The sequence below is a fragment of the Pongo abelii genome, chromosome 1 (genome assembly GCF_028885655.2).
Source record: "Pongo abelii isolate AG06213 chromosome 1, NHGRI_mPonAbe1-v2.0_pri, whole genome shotgun sequence".
In the NCBI taxonomy this organism is placed as follows: Eukaryota; Metazoa; Chordata; class Mammalia; order Primates; family Hominidae; genus Pongo; species Pongo abelii.
The window spans coordinates 26,321,383-26,340,430 of NC_071985.2; the positions used below are offsets into that span (position 1 = coordinate 26,321,383).

Consider the following 19,048-nt stretch of genomic DNA (forward strand, 5'->3'; position numbering starts at 1 on the left):
TTTAATTGTGGTAAAATAGACATATAATTTTCATTTTATAAAAAATGTCCATTTTAATAATTTTTAGGCAGACGGTTCAGTGACATTAAGTACATTCACCACTGTTTGTCTCCAGAATGTTTTCATCATCCCAGACTGAAACTCTGCCCATTAAACGCTAACTCCCCATCCTCCCCTCCCAGCCCCTGGTAACTTCTGCTCTGCTGCCTGTCTCTTTGAATTTATCTATTCTAGATATCTTGTAAGTGGATTCATGCAATATTTGTTCTTTTGTGACTGGCTTATTTTACTCAGCATAATGTCTTCAAAGTTCATCTGTCTTGTACTGTGTGTCAGAATTCCATTCCTTTTTAAGGCTGAAAAATATCTCATTATATAGACAACAAATTTTGTTCATTTATTCATTCATTGGTGGACATTTGGGTTGTTTCCACCCTTTGACTATTGTGAGTGATACTGCCATGAATATTGGTGTGCAAATATCTGTTGAGCTTCTGTTTCCAGTTCTTTTGGGTGTACACCCAGAAGTGGAATTGCTGGGTCATGCGACAGTTAGTTCTGTGTTTCATTTTTTGAGTCAGTACTGTTTTTAAGCAGCCCACGTGGTTCTAAGGTGCAGTCAGGGTTGCAGTTGGAAGACCAGGTGATCAGACTCTCTGCTGGTGGAGTCACCTGAAGACTCTGAACAACCCTGGATGCCCAAGCCACACTCCACACCAACTAAATCAGCCTTTCTCAGATGGGACCCAGACGCTTGTATTTTTTTAAAGTCCCCTGGTGATTCCTGTGTTTAGCCAAGTTTGAGAACCATTGGTTTCCATCAGTGATTCTCAAATTTGAGTGTGTATAAAATTCACACAATGGCTAACGATACAGATTCCTGAGAGAGCACACCACTGCCCCACCACCACCACACCCCACCCACCACCACCACACCCCTGCCGCCGCCGCCACCACCACCAACCACCGCCAACCCCAAAGAGGCTCATTTAATGCATCTGTGGTCAGTCTGGGCTTCCTGGGTCTGAAGACTTCCCAGTTGATTCTAATGTGTAGCCAAGGCTGAGAGCTACTAATCTTGTTCAGTCTTTCAATTAAACATGAGAACACTGAGACTGTGAGAGGTGACACACTGCCCAAGTCCCCGAGCTCGTTAGGGTCTGAGTCTGCACTCATTCCCAGGGCTGATTTTCAAGACAGTCCCACGGGTTCTCCATACTCTGCCTTGCAGGTGCAGGGGGTAGAATCCTATATAGAACCTGTATTTTTTCTACTCTTAATTTGAACTGTAATCCTTGAATTAGAGTATAGTCAGTGCTGCTGTAATGCTTGTTTTGGAATGTAAATTTGTTTCTAACATGATTGATGTATTAGGGAACAATATTAATGTGTTAAGGAAGACTATTGATATGCTGGAGAATAATATTAACATATTCAAGAATGTGAATTTCATATTTGCTTATGTGCAATTTCTTGCATGTAAAGGCAGAAAACTGTACCCAGCTGTGCCAAAACACAAAAGAATACACAAAATACACCTCCAATACTAGTCAGCTACCTCATTCTCCATGTGTGATTTGAGCCACATGCACCCACATCTGTTGCTGTAACTTCCCCTCTGATATCAAAAAACCCTTCTTCCCCCATTCACAATAACTCACTGGCCGAGTGCGGTGGCTCAGGCCTGTAATCCTAGCAATTCTGAAGGCCGAGGCAGGTGGATCACCTGAGGTCAGAAGATCGAGACCAGCCTGTGCAACATGGTGAAAGGCCATCTCTACTAAAAATACAAAAATTAGCCAGACCATGGGCACACCTGTAATCCCAGCTACTCAGGAGGGTGAGGCAGGAGAATCACTTGAGTCTGGGAGGCGGAGGCTGCAGTGAGCTGGATTGCATTCCAGCCTGGGTGACAGATCAAGACTTCATATCTAAAAATAAAATAACTCACAAGCTGCAACCTTTCGGATGTCCACTTCCACAAGCAAACTGCAGGTCATTTTCAAAGTCAAGTGCTGTATTATGTATTTTTAAGAATTTAACTTGGCTAAAACTGTGCTACCTTAAGGGGGGCTCCAATCCTTTTTTTTTCTTTTCCTTTTTTTTTTTTAGATGGAGTCTTGCTCTTGTCGCCCAGGCTGGAGTGCAGTGGCATGATTTTGGCTCACTACAACCTCTGCCTCCTGGGCTCAAGGGTTTCTCCTGCTTCAGCCTCCCAAGTAGCTGGAATTACAGGTGCCCACCACCACACACAGCTAATTTTTGAATTTTTAATAGAGATAGGTTTCACCATGTTGTCCAGACTGGTCTCGAACTCCTGACCTCAGGTGATCCACCTGCCTCAGCCTCCCAAAGTGCTGGGATTACAGGCGTGAGCCACAGCGCCTGGCCCAATCCTTTCTTTATATGCCACTGTTAAGTTTTCAAGTGTGAAACACCCTAGCTCTATTTTTCCCATGAGCCTTGTGGTTTTTATTGTGTGATTTTGCATAGTGTAATGACTTGTAAAAAGGAATGTGTATGTCACCTGATAGAAGAACTAACTGTAGATGGAATTATACACATTGCTTTTTAGCATCCTTTTAACAATGATTGAGCAGCTCACTGCCCCCTTGAGAATTTTAGTGCCTGTCCCTCCCTTTCCTCCCTCTATAACCACTAGACGGCGCACTCCTCCGCTGGGGTCGGGCGCCTTTGCAGCGGCAACCTGAACAGCGTGGACGCCGTTCTTGAACTCTCGTCTCACTGAGGTTTGATCGGGTCTGGAACAACTTCACAGCCTGGTTCTCCTCTTTAGATTGGATTTCCCCAATCCCAGTGCTCATTCAAGATTTACTTCCGCCCACTTTAGCTCTGGCTCCTTTTTGGATGGTACTTCCTCCCAGGCTGTCTGCAGGAGCTGCCTCGCTGCACACACCTCTGCTCACCTGCTCACCTGGTTCCTCTGCTCACCTGTCCTGCCATATAACCCACAGAGATCTACTTCAGAGACAAAAATCTCGTTATTTCATGCCTTTCTGTACTTCATAAAGAAATCGGTCTGCGTGGTATCTTTGTAATACGACATAAGCCCAGATAATGTTCTTTCACATCCATTTGTTCAGCTGGCCTTATCCACCTTACTTACTTACTTTCATTTTAGCTTCCCTATTATGTACTTGAAAATTCAGTGTCCTGGAACATATTTCGTTTGGGGCTGTCTTTCACTCGTCTTTACCACAAATTCAAGGTCTGCTAGTTTGATGGCATGTTTGGGAACCGGCATTGAGTCATCCATAAAAACAAAGAATTTAAACTAAAAAATGTAACTGTTCTTTAGAGCTGGCATTCTCACTCCCATGTCTGCAGGGATTTCTCCGATTTCATGAGATGAGAATTTCCTTCTCATGTTTGGATAAAATAGCAGCTGCAAAACTGTCAGCAACTTGGGGTCCAAGTTTGTTCTTTCCTGCAAATACTGGTAGTTCAATATTGCAACATATTTATATCTTAGAGTCACTTAAAATCCTCATTTCTGAAATCAAATTTTCTATTCTCTTTTCTTCTAGAGTAGAGATCAGCAAACTACGGTCTGTGTTTGGACTGCAAAACCTAAAATATTTACCCTCTGGCCCTTTAGAGAAAACGTTTTCCATCTCCTGTTCTAGAACCTAAAGTGTGATTGTTTAACAGAAACTAAGGGTCCTCAACGTGACGTGGAGATGGACAGGCCTCAGGAAGTCAGCAAATCCTCTGAAACTGGGTTCAAAATTTGGTTTGTGATGCAAATGTACATTTTTGTAGGAAAAAGGATCAAAGCTATCCTCAGAGTCTCAAATGGGTCCAAGACTTCAAAAGGTTTAAAAACATGTTGTCTACTTATGGGCAGTGTGACTGAGCATGAGAGCCCACCATAACATCCTAGGTGTGCGCAATGAGGCCAGCATGCTTACATGCCTTGTTAGGGCACTTCAGAATCTACTTCATACTATAAGATGTGGAAAAGGTTATGTGGAACCCAATACAAATATGGTCTTTCCATTACCATTTATTTTCTTCCTTGGGTGGCAAGTCCTGTTCTCCCCCACTATTCTTGTCTCATCTGAAGTACATCTTCAGACTCTTCACCTCAGGTACCACTGAGTAAGGGCTCATGCTTCTTACCACACACCCTTATCTCTGCCTCCCAGGATTATATCAGCTTCTAGAATCACAGCCTTCCAATTGCACACCAGGAACCCTGGAGCTGGATTTAGGGCCCATTGCAATAACTGCCTCTCATCTCATCCCTTGTGACATCTGTCCCTCTCTTCATAGATTCTATTCTGCCTTTTTTAGGTTGGTTTATCATCATGATGCATATTTGATATTATTGGACACTGTGGGGTGTCAATGCTAAATGTGTAATTGAGGGTGGCAGGGACAGAGCGGAGCACCTCCCATGGCACCTGAGAAAGCCTGTCCCAAACCTTGGAGGTAGGAGGAATGGTGTTTGCCTTTAGGAGTTTCTTCTGAACTGTAACACCCTCATCTGCCCTGATTGGTTTCTATTTTCTTTCAATAATTCTTCATTTTATCTATTGAGATCACTTTGAACTTTTATCCCATTTTCCAAAATGCAGCCTCCCGCCTGTGTGTGTCATCTATAAATACAAGGTCATTAGCTCTGAGGCCCATTTGAAGCCACAAGAAATTCACTGAGACAGAAAGTGGCTACTTTGTTTGCATTACTCAATCTCATCACCTACAAAAGAAACAAACACTGGCCAGGCACATGCCTGTAATCCCAGCAGTTTGGGAGGTTGAGGTGGGCTGATTGCTTGAGCCCAGGAGTTCAAGACCATTCTGGGCAATATGGCAAAACCCTGTCTCTACAAAAAAAAGTACAAAAATGAGCTAGCATGGTGGTATGCACCTGTGGTTCCAGCTACTCAGGAGGCTGAGGTGGGAGGATCACTTGAGCCCAGGAAATTGAGGCTGCAGTGAGCTGTAATCACACCACTGCACTCCAGCCTGGACAACAGAGTGAGACCCTGTCTCAAACAAAACAAAGCAATCACAAACTATGTAGGTGGAAAGAATACATAGGATTTACAGAATTCCTGGCTTTAGTCATCAGAATGCCTGTAAGGAATGTGGAAAAATACCTGGAAGCTTTACCTTTCGGCACTGCAGCACTGTCAGACCCAGGCCTCTGTTTTATAACAAATATTTGAAATGACCTCTTTATTATTTTGAAATGACATTCATAGATGTAACATAATCCACCTACATACATAATTTTATAGAAATCAGTATACTGTCCTAACTTGGATATAAAAAAGAAATAAAAGGGGAAGTAATTTATAATGAGTTGGTACATGTCTCAATCTGTGAATGCTTGTGTGCAACTAGAAGATGAAATGAGTTAAACACTCACACCTACTTATAAAGAAGATGCTTGGATTTAAGAGAAGTAAGATGATATTCAAGTGACGCTTCTTAAACATTTTTTTCCAAGGTAGGGTCTTGCTCTGTTGCCCAGGCTGGAGTGCAGTGGCACAAACACAGCTCACTGCAGCCTCAAACTCCCAGGCTTAAGCTATCCTCTCACCTCAGCCTCCCGATAGCTGGGACTACAGGTATGCACCACCATGCCAGCTAATTTTTGCATTTTTTTGTAGATATGGGTTTTTGCCATATTGCCCAGGCTGGTCTTAAAACTTCTGGGATCAAGTGATTTACCTGCTTTGGCCTCCCCAAGTGCTGGGATTACTGGAGTGAACCTCTACACCCTGCCTCTTCTCAAACTTTTTTATTACACTTGACATTTTGAAATGAGGACTAAGTAAATTTGCTCACACATAAATGCTGTCACCATATGATGCAGATGGGTACTGTGTATGACATTGTTTGATTCTCCACCGAGGCACTGGCCATCATGAAATGATTTTCTGAAATGGTGAATAGCACTGTCAATAAAAAAAAAGTCAAACTCTGTAACATATTTCAAGAGTTTATTCCAAGCCAAATGTGAGGACCACGACCTGTGACACAGCCCCAGGAGGTCCTGAGAACATGTACCTAAGGTGTTCGGGCTACAGCTTGGTTTTGTATATTGTAGGGAGACATGAGACATCCATCAGTCTATGTGGGGTATGCATTGGTTTGTCCGAAAGGCCTGGGGCTTCCGGGTCATAGGTGGATTAAAAGACTTTCTGATTGACAATTCGCTGAAAGAATCAAGTTTTTATCTAAAGGCCTGGAATCAAGGGGTTGTGAAGAAAGGTTCTTATGCAGATGAAGCCTCCAGGTAGCAGGCTTTAGAGAGAATAGATGGTAAACGTCTCTTTCATGAGAACTAAAAAGGTGCCAGACTCTTAATTAAATCTCTTCTGGATCAGGAAAAGACCTGGAAAGGGAAGGGGATTCTCTGCAGAATGTAGATTTTCCTATGAGACACAGCTGTGCAGCGCCCTCTCAAAATATGTCAAATAAATATTCTATTTTGGGGTAAAATATTTAAATTTCTTTCAAGTCCTGCTATTTTATTTTATTTTATTTTATTTTGTTTTATTTTATACAGCCTCACTCTGTTGTCAAGGCTGGAGTGCAGTGGCATGATCTTGGCTTACTGCAACCTCTGCCTCCTGGGTTCAAGTGATTCTCATGCTTCAACCTCCCAAGAACAGATGTCACCACCCTGCCCGGCTAATTTTTTGTATTTTTAGTAGAGACGGGGTTCCACCGTGTCAGCCAACCTGGTCTTGAACTCCTGACCTCAGATGATCTGCCCACCTTGGCCTCCCAAAGTGCTGGGATTACAGGCATGAGCCACTGTGCCAGGCCTGTTGTGTTGGTATCTTATTGCTACAAAGAGTCTGTTCTGTCAGTCTGAAGATCTCTGTTTTAACGTTTAACGCTGGTCAGTAGTGCCTGAATTCCAAAGGGAGGAGGGTATAATGAGGCGTGTCTGACCCCGTCACCTTTCCCATCATGGCCTGAACTAGTTTTTCAGGTTTTTTTTTTTTGGAATGCGCTTGGCCAAGAGAGGGGTCCGTCAGTCAGTTGGGGAGCTTAGAATTTTATTTTTCGTTTATAACACTTTATTAAGGTCCAAACTAAACAAGGTAGAGTCTTTCCTAGATTGATAATTACCTAGATTGACACAGTAGCTGCATTCCTGAAAAATTCAGTATATATTAAAACAGTGCAGAAACTATTTTGTTAGCATGTAACACAAAGTTAGGTTCTGAGGTAATTTTGAGCAAGTTTTCGACCCTTGGGGACTTTGGGCGGGACATCCTACAGCTGTGTGGATGCTGGCTGATTCTGCATGGTACGGGACTGTCATGCACATGTCAACCAAAAATTAAATTCTAAGGCCCCACAACCATCTGAATGGACTTTCTTTCTTTTCTTTTTTTTTTTTTTTTTTTTTTTTTTGAGATGGAGTCTGTCTCTGTCACCCAGGCTGGAGTGCAGTGGCACAAGCTCAGCTCACTGCAACCTCTGCCTCCTGGGTTCAAGCAGTTCTCCTGCCTGAGCCTCCTGAGTAGCTAGGATTTCAGGCCCGTGCCATCACACCTGGCTAATTTTTGTATTTTTAGTAGAGATGGGGTTTCGCCATGTTGGCCAGGCTCGTCTCAAACCCCTGACCTCAGGTGATCCACCCGCCTCAGCCTCCCAAAGTGCTGGGGTTACAGGTGTGAGCCACCTTGCCCGGCCCATCTGAATGGACTTCCTTCTAGCTCAGGGCACTCTAAAATTTAACCTAAAAGTCTGGTTTAGGCCATGATGGGAAGTGGAGGCTGAAAATGCCTCATTATACCCGCCAGCATTAACATCAACACTGATGATGATTAGCATTATCATCAACAATGCTGATGAGAGGCATTTATATTATATTCTCTGTAGCCTGCTGCCTGGAGGCTTCATCTGCATGATCAAACTTTGGACTCCACAACCTCTTATTACAACCCAGACATTCTTCCCTATTGATAACTCTTTTTTTTTTTAAGATGGAGTCTCTCTGTCACCCAGGCTGGAGTGCAATGGCACAAGGTCAGCTCACTGCAACCTCTGCCTCCTAGGTTCAAGCAATTCTCCTTCCTCAGCCTCCTGAGTAGCTAGGATTTCAGGCATGCGCCACCACACCTGGCTAATTTTTGTATTTTTAGTAGAGATGGGGTTTTGCCATGTTGGCCAGGCTGGTCTCCAACCCCTGACCTCAAGCGATCCACCTGCCTCAGCCTCCGAAAATGCTGGGATTACAGGCGTGAGCCACCACGCCTGGCCTCTATTGATAACTCTTTCAACCAATTGCCAATTAGAAAAATTTTAAGTCTACCTATAAATTGGAAGCTCCCTCGCCCCTCAAGTTGTCTCATGCTTCTGGACCAGACCAATGTACATCTTAAATGTATTTGACTGATGTCTCATGTCTCCCAAAAATGTATAAAACCAAGCTGCACCCTGACCACCTTGGGCACATGTTCTGAGAGTCTCTTGAGGGCTGTGTCACAGGTCATGGTCATCACATGTGGCTTGGAATAAACCTCTTGAAATATTTTACAGAGTTTGACTCTTTTTTATTGACAGTGTTATTCACCATTTCAGAAAATCACTTCATGATGGCCAGTGCCTCTGTGGAGAATCAAATATGTGGCACTCATATTTAGCTCAGAATAAATCTCTTCAAATATTTTACAGTTTGGCTCTTTTCATTGACATACATTATCATGACATCTTGATTACAGGGCGGATACCCACCCCTATCACTGTGACAACCAAAAAGCATCCCTGCAAAATTACAGCTGTCCCCATCAAGAGCCACTGCTTTTAGAGAGTGTTACAGATAAAATGCACTGAGGCAAAGGTCCTCGAACAGATCCAATCCCTTTATCTTTCTGTTGATGGCAGTGTTGTTCATTCAACATACTCTTGCCTTTTCTTTTTTCTTTTTTTGTGAGCACCGTGCTTCTTTCTGTTTGCTGTATGGAGAATATAGTCTACCAGGGGACAGAGATGATAAGTATAGAGAGGTAACAGCATGCTGGCAGCCCCTGCTCGCTCTTGGTGCCTCCTTGGCCTCATTGCCCACTCTGGCTGTGCTTGAGGAGCCCTTCAGCCCACCGCTGCACTGTGGGAGCCCCTCTCTGGGCTGGCTGAGGCCGGAGCAGGCTCCCTCTGCTTGCGGGGAGGTGTGGAGGGAGAGGCGCAGGTGGGAACCGGGGCTGGGGTGCTCACAGCCAGCGCGAGTTCCAGGTGGGCATGGGCTTGGCGGGCCCTAACTCAGAGCAGCCAGGGGCAGTGAGGGGCTTAGCACCCAGGCCAGCAGCTGCGGAGAGGGCGCCGGGTCCCCTAGCACTGCTGGCCCGCCCACGCCCGAATTCTCGACAGGCCTCAGCCGCCTCCCCACGGGGCAGGGCTCGGGACCTGCGGCCTGCCATACCTGAGCCCCCCTGTGGTGGGCTCCCGCATGGCCAAGCCTCCCCGATGGGTGCCGCCCCCTGCTCCAGGGCGACCGGTCCTGTCAACCACCCAAGGACTGAGGAGCGCAGGCACATGGGGCGGGACTGGCGGGCAGCTCTGCCCCTGGCCCTGGCGCGGGATCCACTAGGAGAAGCCGGGGGGGCTCCTGAGTCGGGTGGGGACTTGGAGAACTTTTATGTCTAGGTAGAGGATTGTAAATACACCAATCAGCACCCTGTGTCTATCTCAAGGTTTGTAAATGCACCAATCAGTGCTCTGTGTCTAGCTAATCTATTGGGGACTTGGAGAACTTTTGTGTCTAGCTCAGGGATTGTAAATGCACCAATCAGCACCCTGTCAAAATGGACCAATCAGTTCTTTGTAAAACAGACCAATCAGCTCTCTGTAAAATGGACCAATCAGCAGGATGTCGGTGGGGCCAGATAAGGGAATAAAAGTGGGGTGCCCCAGCCAGCAGTGGCCACGCACTCAGGTTGTCTTCCACATGGTGTAAGCTTTGTTCTTCGCTGTTTACAATAAGTCTTGCTGCTGTTCGCTCTTTGGGTCCGCGTTGTTTTTATGAGATGTAACACTCACCACGAAGGTCTGCAGCTTTACTCCTGAGGCCAGCAAGACCACGAACCCACTGGGAGGAATGAACAACTCCAGATGGGAGGAACGAGCAACTCCAGACCGCCGCCTTAAGAGCTGTAACACTCACCCTGAAGGTCTACAGCTTCGCTCCTGAAGCCAGCGAGACCACGAGCCCCCCCAGAAGGAAGAAACTCCGAACACATTCAAACATCAGAAGGAACAAACTCCAGACACGCCACCTTTAAGAACTGTAACACTCACCATGAGGGTCCACGGCCTCACTTTTGAAGTCAGTGAGACCAAGAACCCACCAACTGTGGACATAGTATGATAAATAAGCAACGAAATAGACAAGACAATTAAGGGCTTGTGATCATTGCTTTGATGGAAATAAGATGGTTTTTGAAATAGAAAACAGGGCGGGGGATTTATTTCAAATAGTGTGTGCAGGAGAAGGCTTTCTGGGGAAACACTGATGTGTGATCCCACCGCAGTAAGGGCAGAGAGAAGAGGGTTCACATGAAGGAAACAGCACTTGCCAAGGTCCCGAGGCTGGAAAGAGTTTGGAATGGCGGACCATGTGTGTATTCCAGGATGGCTGGTACTTCCACCCTAGGACCTTGGTGCTGGCCGCTCCTCTCCCTCAAACATTGGGCCTCTCCACATCCTTTCCTTACTTCCATTAGACCCTTGCCCTAATCTCATTACATCAGAGACACCTTTCCTGATGCCTCTCTATAGACAGCAGCTACCACCCCAGCCATGGCACCCCATCTCCTTTTTCCCACTTTACTTTCTTCCATTGCATTTACCTTTACCTGTCAGTACCTATTTCCTCTTCCTTTTGTTGTCTATCACCTCTTCCATCCACCAGAATGTAAGCTCCATGAAGGCAGGCTTGGTCCATTTTGCTCACAGCTATATCTCCAGCTCCTAAAACAATGCCTGAGGCTTGGTGTGCTGGCTTATGCCTGTAATCCCAGCACTCTGAGAGGCTGAGGCCAGTGGATCACTTGAGATCAGGAGTTCAAGACCGGCCTGGCCAACATGGTGAAACCCCATCTCTACTAAAAATACAAAAATTAGCTGGGCGTGCTGGCACACACTTCTAATCCAAGCTACTCAGGAGGCTGAGGTGGGAGAATCACTTGAACCCAGGAGGCAGAGGTTGCAGTGAGCTGAGATAGCACTGCTGCACTCCAGCCTGGGTGACAGAGTGAGACCCTGTCTCAAATAAATAATAAATAAAACTGCCTGACACGTAATGGGTGCTCAACAAATTTTTTTTTAATGAGTTATTGAGAAAAACTATTCAAGATAATGTTGACAAGACAGTCAAGAGCTGAATCATGTAAGTACTCACAGGATTTTATTCCAAGTACAGCAGGAAGGAAGGGAAGGGCCCTGTACAAAGAGGAATGGTATCAACCAGATTATGTTTTTGAAAGAACATGCTGGCTGCTGGCTGGAAAATGAAAGCAAGACCAGAAATAAGAGAGCCAGTGAGGAGTCTCCAGTCTGGCCCACACAGAGAGATGGCGGTGGCTTACAGTAGGGCAGTGGATAGGCTTGGGAGGTGGCACCAACAGGACTTGCTGAGGGATTGGATATTGGGGGGATGTTTAAAAGAATGATGTTTAAAAGACTCTGCTGTGTTGTCACCCTGAGACTCTGGATGGATATGGTGAAGCCATTTACTGAGATGAGGGAGAAATTCAGAGTGGTGATAAACATTCTCACCAAGTTTTTCCTAACAATTATTAGATGCCTGAGTTTGAAACTTTGAGTCAATCCAGGCATCGATGCCTACTTCTGATTTGCTGTAGCTGTGTGCCACAGCCTCACAGTTTCTGTGGAAACCCCACCATACATCAGCCCCAGCACAAAGCACAACCTCGTCAGAGCTAGCCCACCTCCAGCACCGTGACTGCTCCAGGCTTAACCTCTCCTGGTGTTGACACTTTTGCCAGTGATGGTGTCTCATGGGATTCATGCTCTTTATAAACCATTGCCTTCTTCCTATTTCTTTCATTTATTTTTCCTCTCATTCTCCTGCCCTCTGAGCTATGTAACTCTTCCTTTACCTTCCAACAGAGGCCTTTCATTACATTTAGAGAAAATGGAATGCATAGTAGGCACCAAAGATGGAGGTGCTATGCAAATAATAGACACCAAGCTCTCTGCGGGTGGGGTCCTTGTGTGTTTTCTCTTCATAGCACCCAGCACAATACTTGGAACATAAGCCAGACACATTTATTGAGCACCATTTCTGCTGCACCCATAAAAAAACACTCAACCCAGACAAATGGTCAGCTCCCCAACAGGACTTAAGCAAGTGGGCCAGTCTCTGTTTATTGTTGTACACTCACACAATCACACAGCTGCCAGGCGAGCACTAGGCACTTATCACACTTTTATTAAACCGATCACATCTGGCTCTTTGTGGGGATGCCAGAAAGTGCCCAATTTCTGCATGATGGGATGGACTGTGTGTGGAGTAAGGTCGGATAAATGGAGATGGGCCAGTAGCCTAGACAAGTTAAGGGAGAAAAACAGTGAATTTATTTTCCACTCATCAGCCGAGCTTTCTGTGGGCTAGGAACAGGGTGCCTGGCTGAACTGAAGCAACATTGTGTCTCTTCCTGCTGTTTTCTCCAACTCCCCTCAGCAAATCATGAATGAATAAACAAACGAATGAATGAACAAACATAGAGTTATTATAAGGATTAAGTGAAGGCAGGGTGCAGTGGCTCATGCCTGTAATCCCAGCATGTTGGGAGGCCAAGGTAGGAGGATCACTTGAGCTCAGGAGTTCAAGACCAGCCTGGGCAACAAAGCAAGACCCCCATCTCTGTATTTTTATTTTAATTTAGAATAATAAATAAAATTTTTTTTAAAAGAAAAGATTAAGTGAAATGTTTTTTAAGTACCTAGAATAGTGCCTAGTATATAGAAAATTCAACATAAGTGTTTGATAGAAAGAGAGCAAGAATAGGCCAGGTGTGGTGACTCACATCTGTAATCCCAGCACTTTGGGAGGTTGAGGCGGGCAGGTCACTTGAGCCCACAAGTTGGAGACCAGCCTGGGCAACATGGTGAAACCCCATTTCTACTAAAAATACAAAAATTAGCTGGGTACAGTGGCACGTGCCTATAGTTCCAGCTAATCAGGAGGCTGAGATGGGACGATGGCTTGAACCTGGGAGGCGGAGGTGGCAGTGAGCTGTGATTGTGCCACTGCACTCCAGCCTGGGTGACAGAGCAAGACTCTGTCTCAAAAAAAAACAGAAAGAGAGTAAGAATAGCTTTGTCTGTATCTGCCAGCAGCCATGTCTGTGGAGTCAGAGGAATGAAGGGGTCAAAGGGAGCAGGCACATAATAGAGAATACCCCCAAGATATGAAGACCCCAGTGCAATACCTCGAGCTTAAATGCCTGTGTTTTCATTCTCCCTTCTACTCCATAGGATCATGGGAGACCACCTAGACCTTCTCCTAGGAGTGGTGCTCATGGCCAGTCCTGTGTTTGGAATTCCTTCCTGCTCCTTTGATGGCCAAATAGCCTTTTATCGTTTCTGCAACCTCACCCAGGTCCCCCAGGTCCTCAACACCACTGAGAGGCTCCTGCTGAGCTTCAACTATATCAGGACAGTCACTGTTTCATCCTTCCCCTTTCTGGAACAGCTGCAGCTGCTGGAGCTCGGGAGCCAGTATACCCCCTTAAGTATTGACAAGGAGGCCTTCAGAAACCTGCCCAACCTTAGAATCCTGGACCTGGGAAGTAGTAAGATATACTTCTTGCATCCAGATGCTTTTCAGGGACTGTTCCATCTGTTTGAACTTAGACTGTATTTCTGTGGTCTCTCTGATGCTGTATTAAAAGATGGTTATTTCAGAAATTTAAAGGCTTTAACTCGCTTGGATCTATCCAAAAATCAGATTCGTAGCCTTTACCTTCATCCTTCATTTGGGAAGTTGAATTCCTTAAAGTCCATAGATTTTTCCTCCAACCAAATATTCCTTGTATGTGAACATGAGCTCGAGCCCCTGCAAGGGAAAACACTCTCCTTTTTTAGCCTCGCAGCTAATAACTTGTATAGCAGAGTCTCAGTGGACTGGGGAAAATGTATGAACCCATTCAGAAACATGGTGCTGCAGACACTAGATGTTTCTGGAAATGGCTGGACAGTGGACATCACAGGAAACTTTAGCAATGCCATCAGCAAAAGCCAGGCCTTCTCTTTGATTCTTGCCCACCACATCATGGGTGCTGGGTTTGGCTTCCATAACATCAAAGATCCTGACCAGAACACATTTGCTGGCCTGGCCAGAAGTTCAGTGAGACACTTGGATCTTTCACATGGGTTTATCTTCTCCCTGAACTCACGTGTCTTTGAGACACTCAAGGATTTGAAGGTTCTGAACCTTGCCTACAACAAGATAAATAAGATTGCAGATGAAGCATTTTACGGACTTGACAACCTCCAAGTTCTCAATTTGTCATATAACCTTCTGGGGGAACTTTACAGTTCGAATTTCTATGGACTACCTAAGGTAGCCCACATTGATTTGCAAAAGAATCACATTGGAATAATTCAAGACCAAACTTTCAAATTCCTGGAAAAATTACAGACCTTGGATCTCCGAGACAATGCTCTTACAACCATTCATTTTATTCCAAGCATACCTGATATCTTCTTGAGTGGCAATAAACTAGTGACTTTGCCAAAGATCAACCTTACAGCCAACTTCATCCACTTATCAGAAAACAGGCTAGAAAATCTAGATATTCTCTACTTTCTCCTACGGGTACCTCATCTCCAGATTCTCATTTTAAATCAAAATCGCTTATCCTCCTGTAGTGGAGATCAAACCCCTTCAGAGAATCCCAGCTTAGAACAGCTTTTCCTTGGAGAAAATATGTTGCAACTTGCCTGGGAAACTGAGCTCTGTTGGGATGTTTTTGAAGGACTGTCTCATCTTCAAGTTCTGTATTTGAATAATAACTATCTTAATTCCCTTCCACCAGGAGTATTTAGCCATCTGACTGCATTAAGGGGACTAAGCCTCAACTCCAACAGGCTGACAGTTCTTTCTCACAATGATTTACCTGCTAATTTAGAGATCCTGGACATATCCAGGAACCAGCTCCTAGCTCCCGATCCTGATGTATTTGTATCACTTAGTGTCTTGGATATAACTCATAACAAGTTCATTTGTGAATGTGAACTTAGCACTTTTATCAATTGGCTTAATCACACCAATGTCACTATAGCTGGGCCTCCTGCAGACATATATTGTGTGTACCCTGACTCGCTCTCTGGGGTTTCCCTCTTCTCTCTTTCCACAGAAGGTTGTGATGAAGAGAAAGTCTTAAAGTCCCTAAAGTTCTCCCTTTTCATTGTATGCACTGTCACTCTGACTGTGTTCCTCATGACCATCCTCACAGTCACAAAGTGCCGGGGCTTCTGTTTTATTTGTTATAAGACAGCCCAGAGACTGGTGTTCAAGGACCATCCCCAGGGCATAGAACCTGATATGTACAAATATGATGCCTATTTGTGCTTCAGCAGCAAAGATTTCACATGGGTGCAGAATGCTTTGCTCAAACACCTGGATACTCAATACAGTGACCAAAACAGATTTAACCTGTGCTTTGAAGAAAGAGACTTTGTCCCAGGAGAAAACCGCATTGCCAATATCCAGGATGCCATCTGGAACAGTAGAAAGATTGTTTGTCTTGTGAGCAGACATTTCCTTAGCGATGGCTGGTGCCTTGAAGCCTTCAGTTATGCCCAGGGCAGGTGCTTATCTGACCTTAACAGTGCTCTCATCATGGTGGTGGTTGGGTCCTTGTCCCAGTACCAGCTGATGAAACATCAGTCCATCAGAGGCTTTGTACAGAAACAGCAGTACTTGAGGTGGCCTGAGGATCTCCAGGATGTTGGCTGGTTTCTTCATAAACTCTCTCAACAGTTACTAAAGAAAGAAAAAGAAAAGAAGAAAGACAATAACATTCCGTTGCAAACTGTAGCAACCATCTCCTAATCAAAGGAGCAATTTCCAACTTATCTCAAGCCACAAATAACTCTTCACTTTGTATTTTCACCAAATTACTATTTTGGGGTCCTCTCCAGAGGTTTTTTTCTTCTTTTTGCTACTATGAAAACAACATAAATCTCTCGATTTTCATATCAACACCATGTTCTGTCTCAGTAACCTCCAAATGGAAAATAATAGATCTAGAAAATTGCAACTGCCCTTCAAGGTTCCCAGTCTCCATTGATTTTCTTTCAGATCCAATAATACTGTTCTGTCCTGCTGTGTTGATTATGGAATGTATCCTAATCATGGGAAGGGCACTTTGGGAGAAGTTGCAGATGGCTGACATGCTTTCTCTGGCATTCAGCTAAAAAATGGAATGGTCCATGATTCTGGGTTCTCTGTGTTCTGCAAAACAACATTAAGTAGAAAACAAACAGAAGCAGAGGCACATTTCCTTCTTTTGCCACAGAAACAATGCCACTGTTGAGTGCAAGTCACACTTTGTCTTGTAGATAAGAGGTGGCCCCAAAGAAGCTGGGATGAATGGGAGTCACTACCTGTCTTGTGGCTGTACTGCACTTCATGTTCTTACCTTCAGCTTCTCCAGGTCTCGCCCTAGTGAGTCAAGAACTTTCTCTCACATGCTGCCTGTATTTAAGCCTGGCCTTCAAGACCTTCCATGATTTATCACCAACCTACATTTTCAGCTTTATTTCCTAGCACACCTCATTGATCAGCTGCTCAGGCTGTTGCATGAAGAACATGGACTTTGCACACAGATCCTGGGTTGAGTTCTGAGTCAGCTGTGTATTAGCCGTGTAACCTTGGCCATGGTATGCCCTTGCTGGACCTACATTTTCTCACATAACAGCATCTATGTCATAGAATTCCTATGAAAATTAAATTGGCCAAGGATGTCAGGGCTTCTCAGATCTTTTCCTTCGTTGCCCTAATGACCACAAGAGAACACATACACTGAAGGCCTTCTGGGGGCAGTTGCAATTTCACTGAAGTTGTATTTTTTTATCTTAAATGAAATCTATGTGTATTTTCCATTCTGTTCTTTTTTTCATGTTTATTAATGTAGAAATGTGTTTTTGCAAAAGGATTAAGAACACTTAAAATGAGGAAACTGTGCCAAAATTACCCCATAGCTTCACACACTGCCTCCTCCAAGTCCAGCATAACTCCAGGTCAGCTCCTGCAGTTTGAGGGGTACACATGGGTCTGGGACTCAGCTCTCCAAACTGTCACCTTCTTCCCCTCACTGGGCCCCTCAATCCTGACTCCTCCAACACACACACACACACACACACACACACACACACACACACACACACACACACACACACACACACGCTATTCTCATCCCAACTTCTTTTGGCCACTTCTAATCAATGAGACCGAGCTTGCCCTGCACCCAGCGATGGCATTATTTTCACGCACACCATGCAGGCCCCACTCTACCTCTTTCCTCTGGATTCTTCTCCCATCTCTGCACATCCATCCTACATTTTCTTCAAAATCCAGCCCATGAAGCTCCCTGGGATCCCTAACCCAAAGTCCTCTCTCCCTTTTGTGAAAACTCTTGACACTTTATCTGGTCTTTTAAAAGTAGCATTTACTACTACTTCCTGTCTCCTTTTTTCTGAGCCTGCCTGGCCGCCCGCCTCTCTGGAAGATAAGTTCCCTGAGGAAAGACCTTGTCTTCTGTGTCCTGCCCTCACTGGCTGTAGCAGATCACTTATGGTTTTGGGACCATTCAAGGGTTTCCCACCTACACATCTGCCCATGCTTCTTCTTCCCCATGGAATTTCTTCTCCCCATCCTACCACTCGTCTGCCTGGTGAATTTCCTTGTTTAGCAAGACTGCCCATCCCTCATGACCCCAGTGACAGATTTTCTGTCACTGATATATGACATTGTGTTACACCAGTGTGTTTATGTATGTGTGTGGACAGCTTAGTTTGTGAGACACTGCAGTCAGGACCTTGTCTTGTTCATCTGTGTATTGCAGGCCCAGTTTGGTGCCTGGCCCACAGTATGTGCTTAATAAATGGATGAGTGAAGTATGTTGGGAAGCCTAGCCTCCCTCATGTCAACACCTGCTGTTATTAGACTTTCCACTGGAGGGGCAGGGAGGATGAGGGCCTGAGAGAGCAAGATATCCATGGAGGTGCTGAGTGGTAAGCTGAAAAGGGCAGGAGACCACAGGCTGTCAGACACCCCTGAACAGTATTTCAAATGGCCAGGCGTGGCACAGCCCTCCTGGGTAGTGGGACAGTGGCAGCCTGGATTAGCAGCTAGAAGCAGGGCTAGAATGGAGAGCTGAAGGGGTGGGGAGGAAAACAGAACCCACATGAATTTGCAGTGAATAAGGTCTCCTGGAACCTTGTGCTAAGAAATACAGTAAAACAGGGCCAGGCACCAGTGGCTCATGCCTGTAATCCCAGCACTTTGGGAGGCTAAGGTGGGCCAATCACTTGAGGTCAGGAGTTTGAGACCAGCCTGCCCAACATGGTGAAACCCTGTTTCTACTAAAAGTACAAAAATTAGCTGGGCGTGGTGGTGCACACCTGTAATCTCAGCTACTAGGGAGGCTGAGGCAAGAGAATTCCTTGAACCCAAGAGGTGGAGATTGCAGTGAGCCAAGATGGCACTACTGCACTCCTGGGTGACAGAGCGAGATCCTAACTCAAAAAAAAAAAAAAGGAAGGAAGGAGACAAAACAAAAGTATACTGTGCCAGTAACAGGTATAACCGCAAATCAGGAAGACTGTGGAAAGACCACTCTGCTCGGTTCATGCCCTCCTGTCCCACCTGCTGCTCAGCCATGGTTTTCCCCCAGTTCTAGGGGGCGGGAGGGGCACCCAGGACACTGAAGAAATCTCCTAGTCAGAACACCTTGTATGAACAGGATTCCTAGGGAAAGGGGTTTCCTAGTCCGGCTAGGGGCTGGAGGTAGTGCTACACCAGGGA

The 19,048-nt window shown here is 45.3% G+C and overlaps 1 protein-coding gene across 6 annotated transcripts in view; it reads left to right on the plus strand.

The window, feature by feature from the left end:
• Nucleotides 1-19,048, plus strand: part of TLR5 (toll like receptor 5) — a 47,479-nt gene that overhangs the window by 16,777 nt on the left and 11,654 nt on the right. For 2 of the 6 annotated variants that reach the window (XM_024255862.2, XM_054519876.2), the window contains one exon: nt 13,492-18,141. The exons of the other annotated variants lie outside the window; for them this stretch is intronic. In XM_024255862.2, the coding sequence (XP_024111630.2) occupies nt 13,496-16,072 (2,577 nt within the window). In that variant the 5' untranslated portion in view covers nt 13,492-13,495 and the 3' untranslated portion in view covers nt 16,073-18,141. Of the gene's footprint in view, nt 1-13,491; nt 18,142-19,048 lie in introns of those variants that run through there. 6 annotated transcript variants of the gene reach the window in all.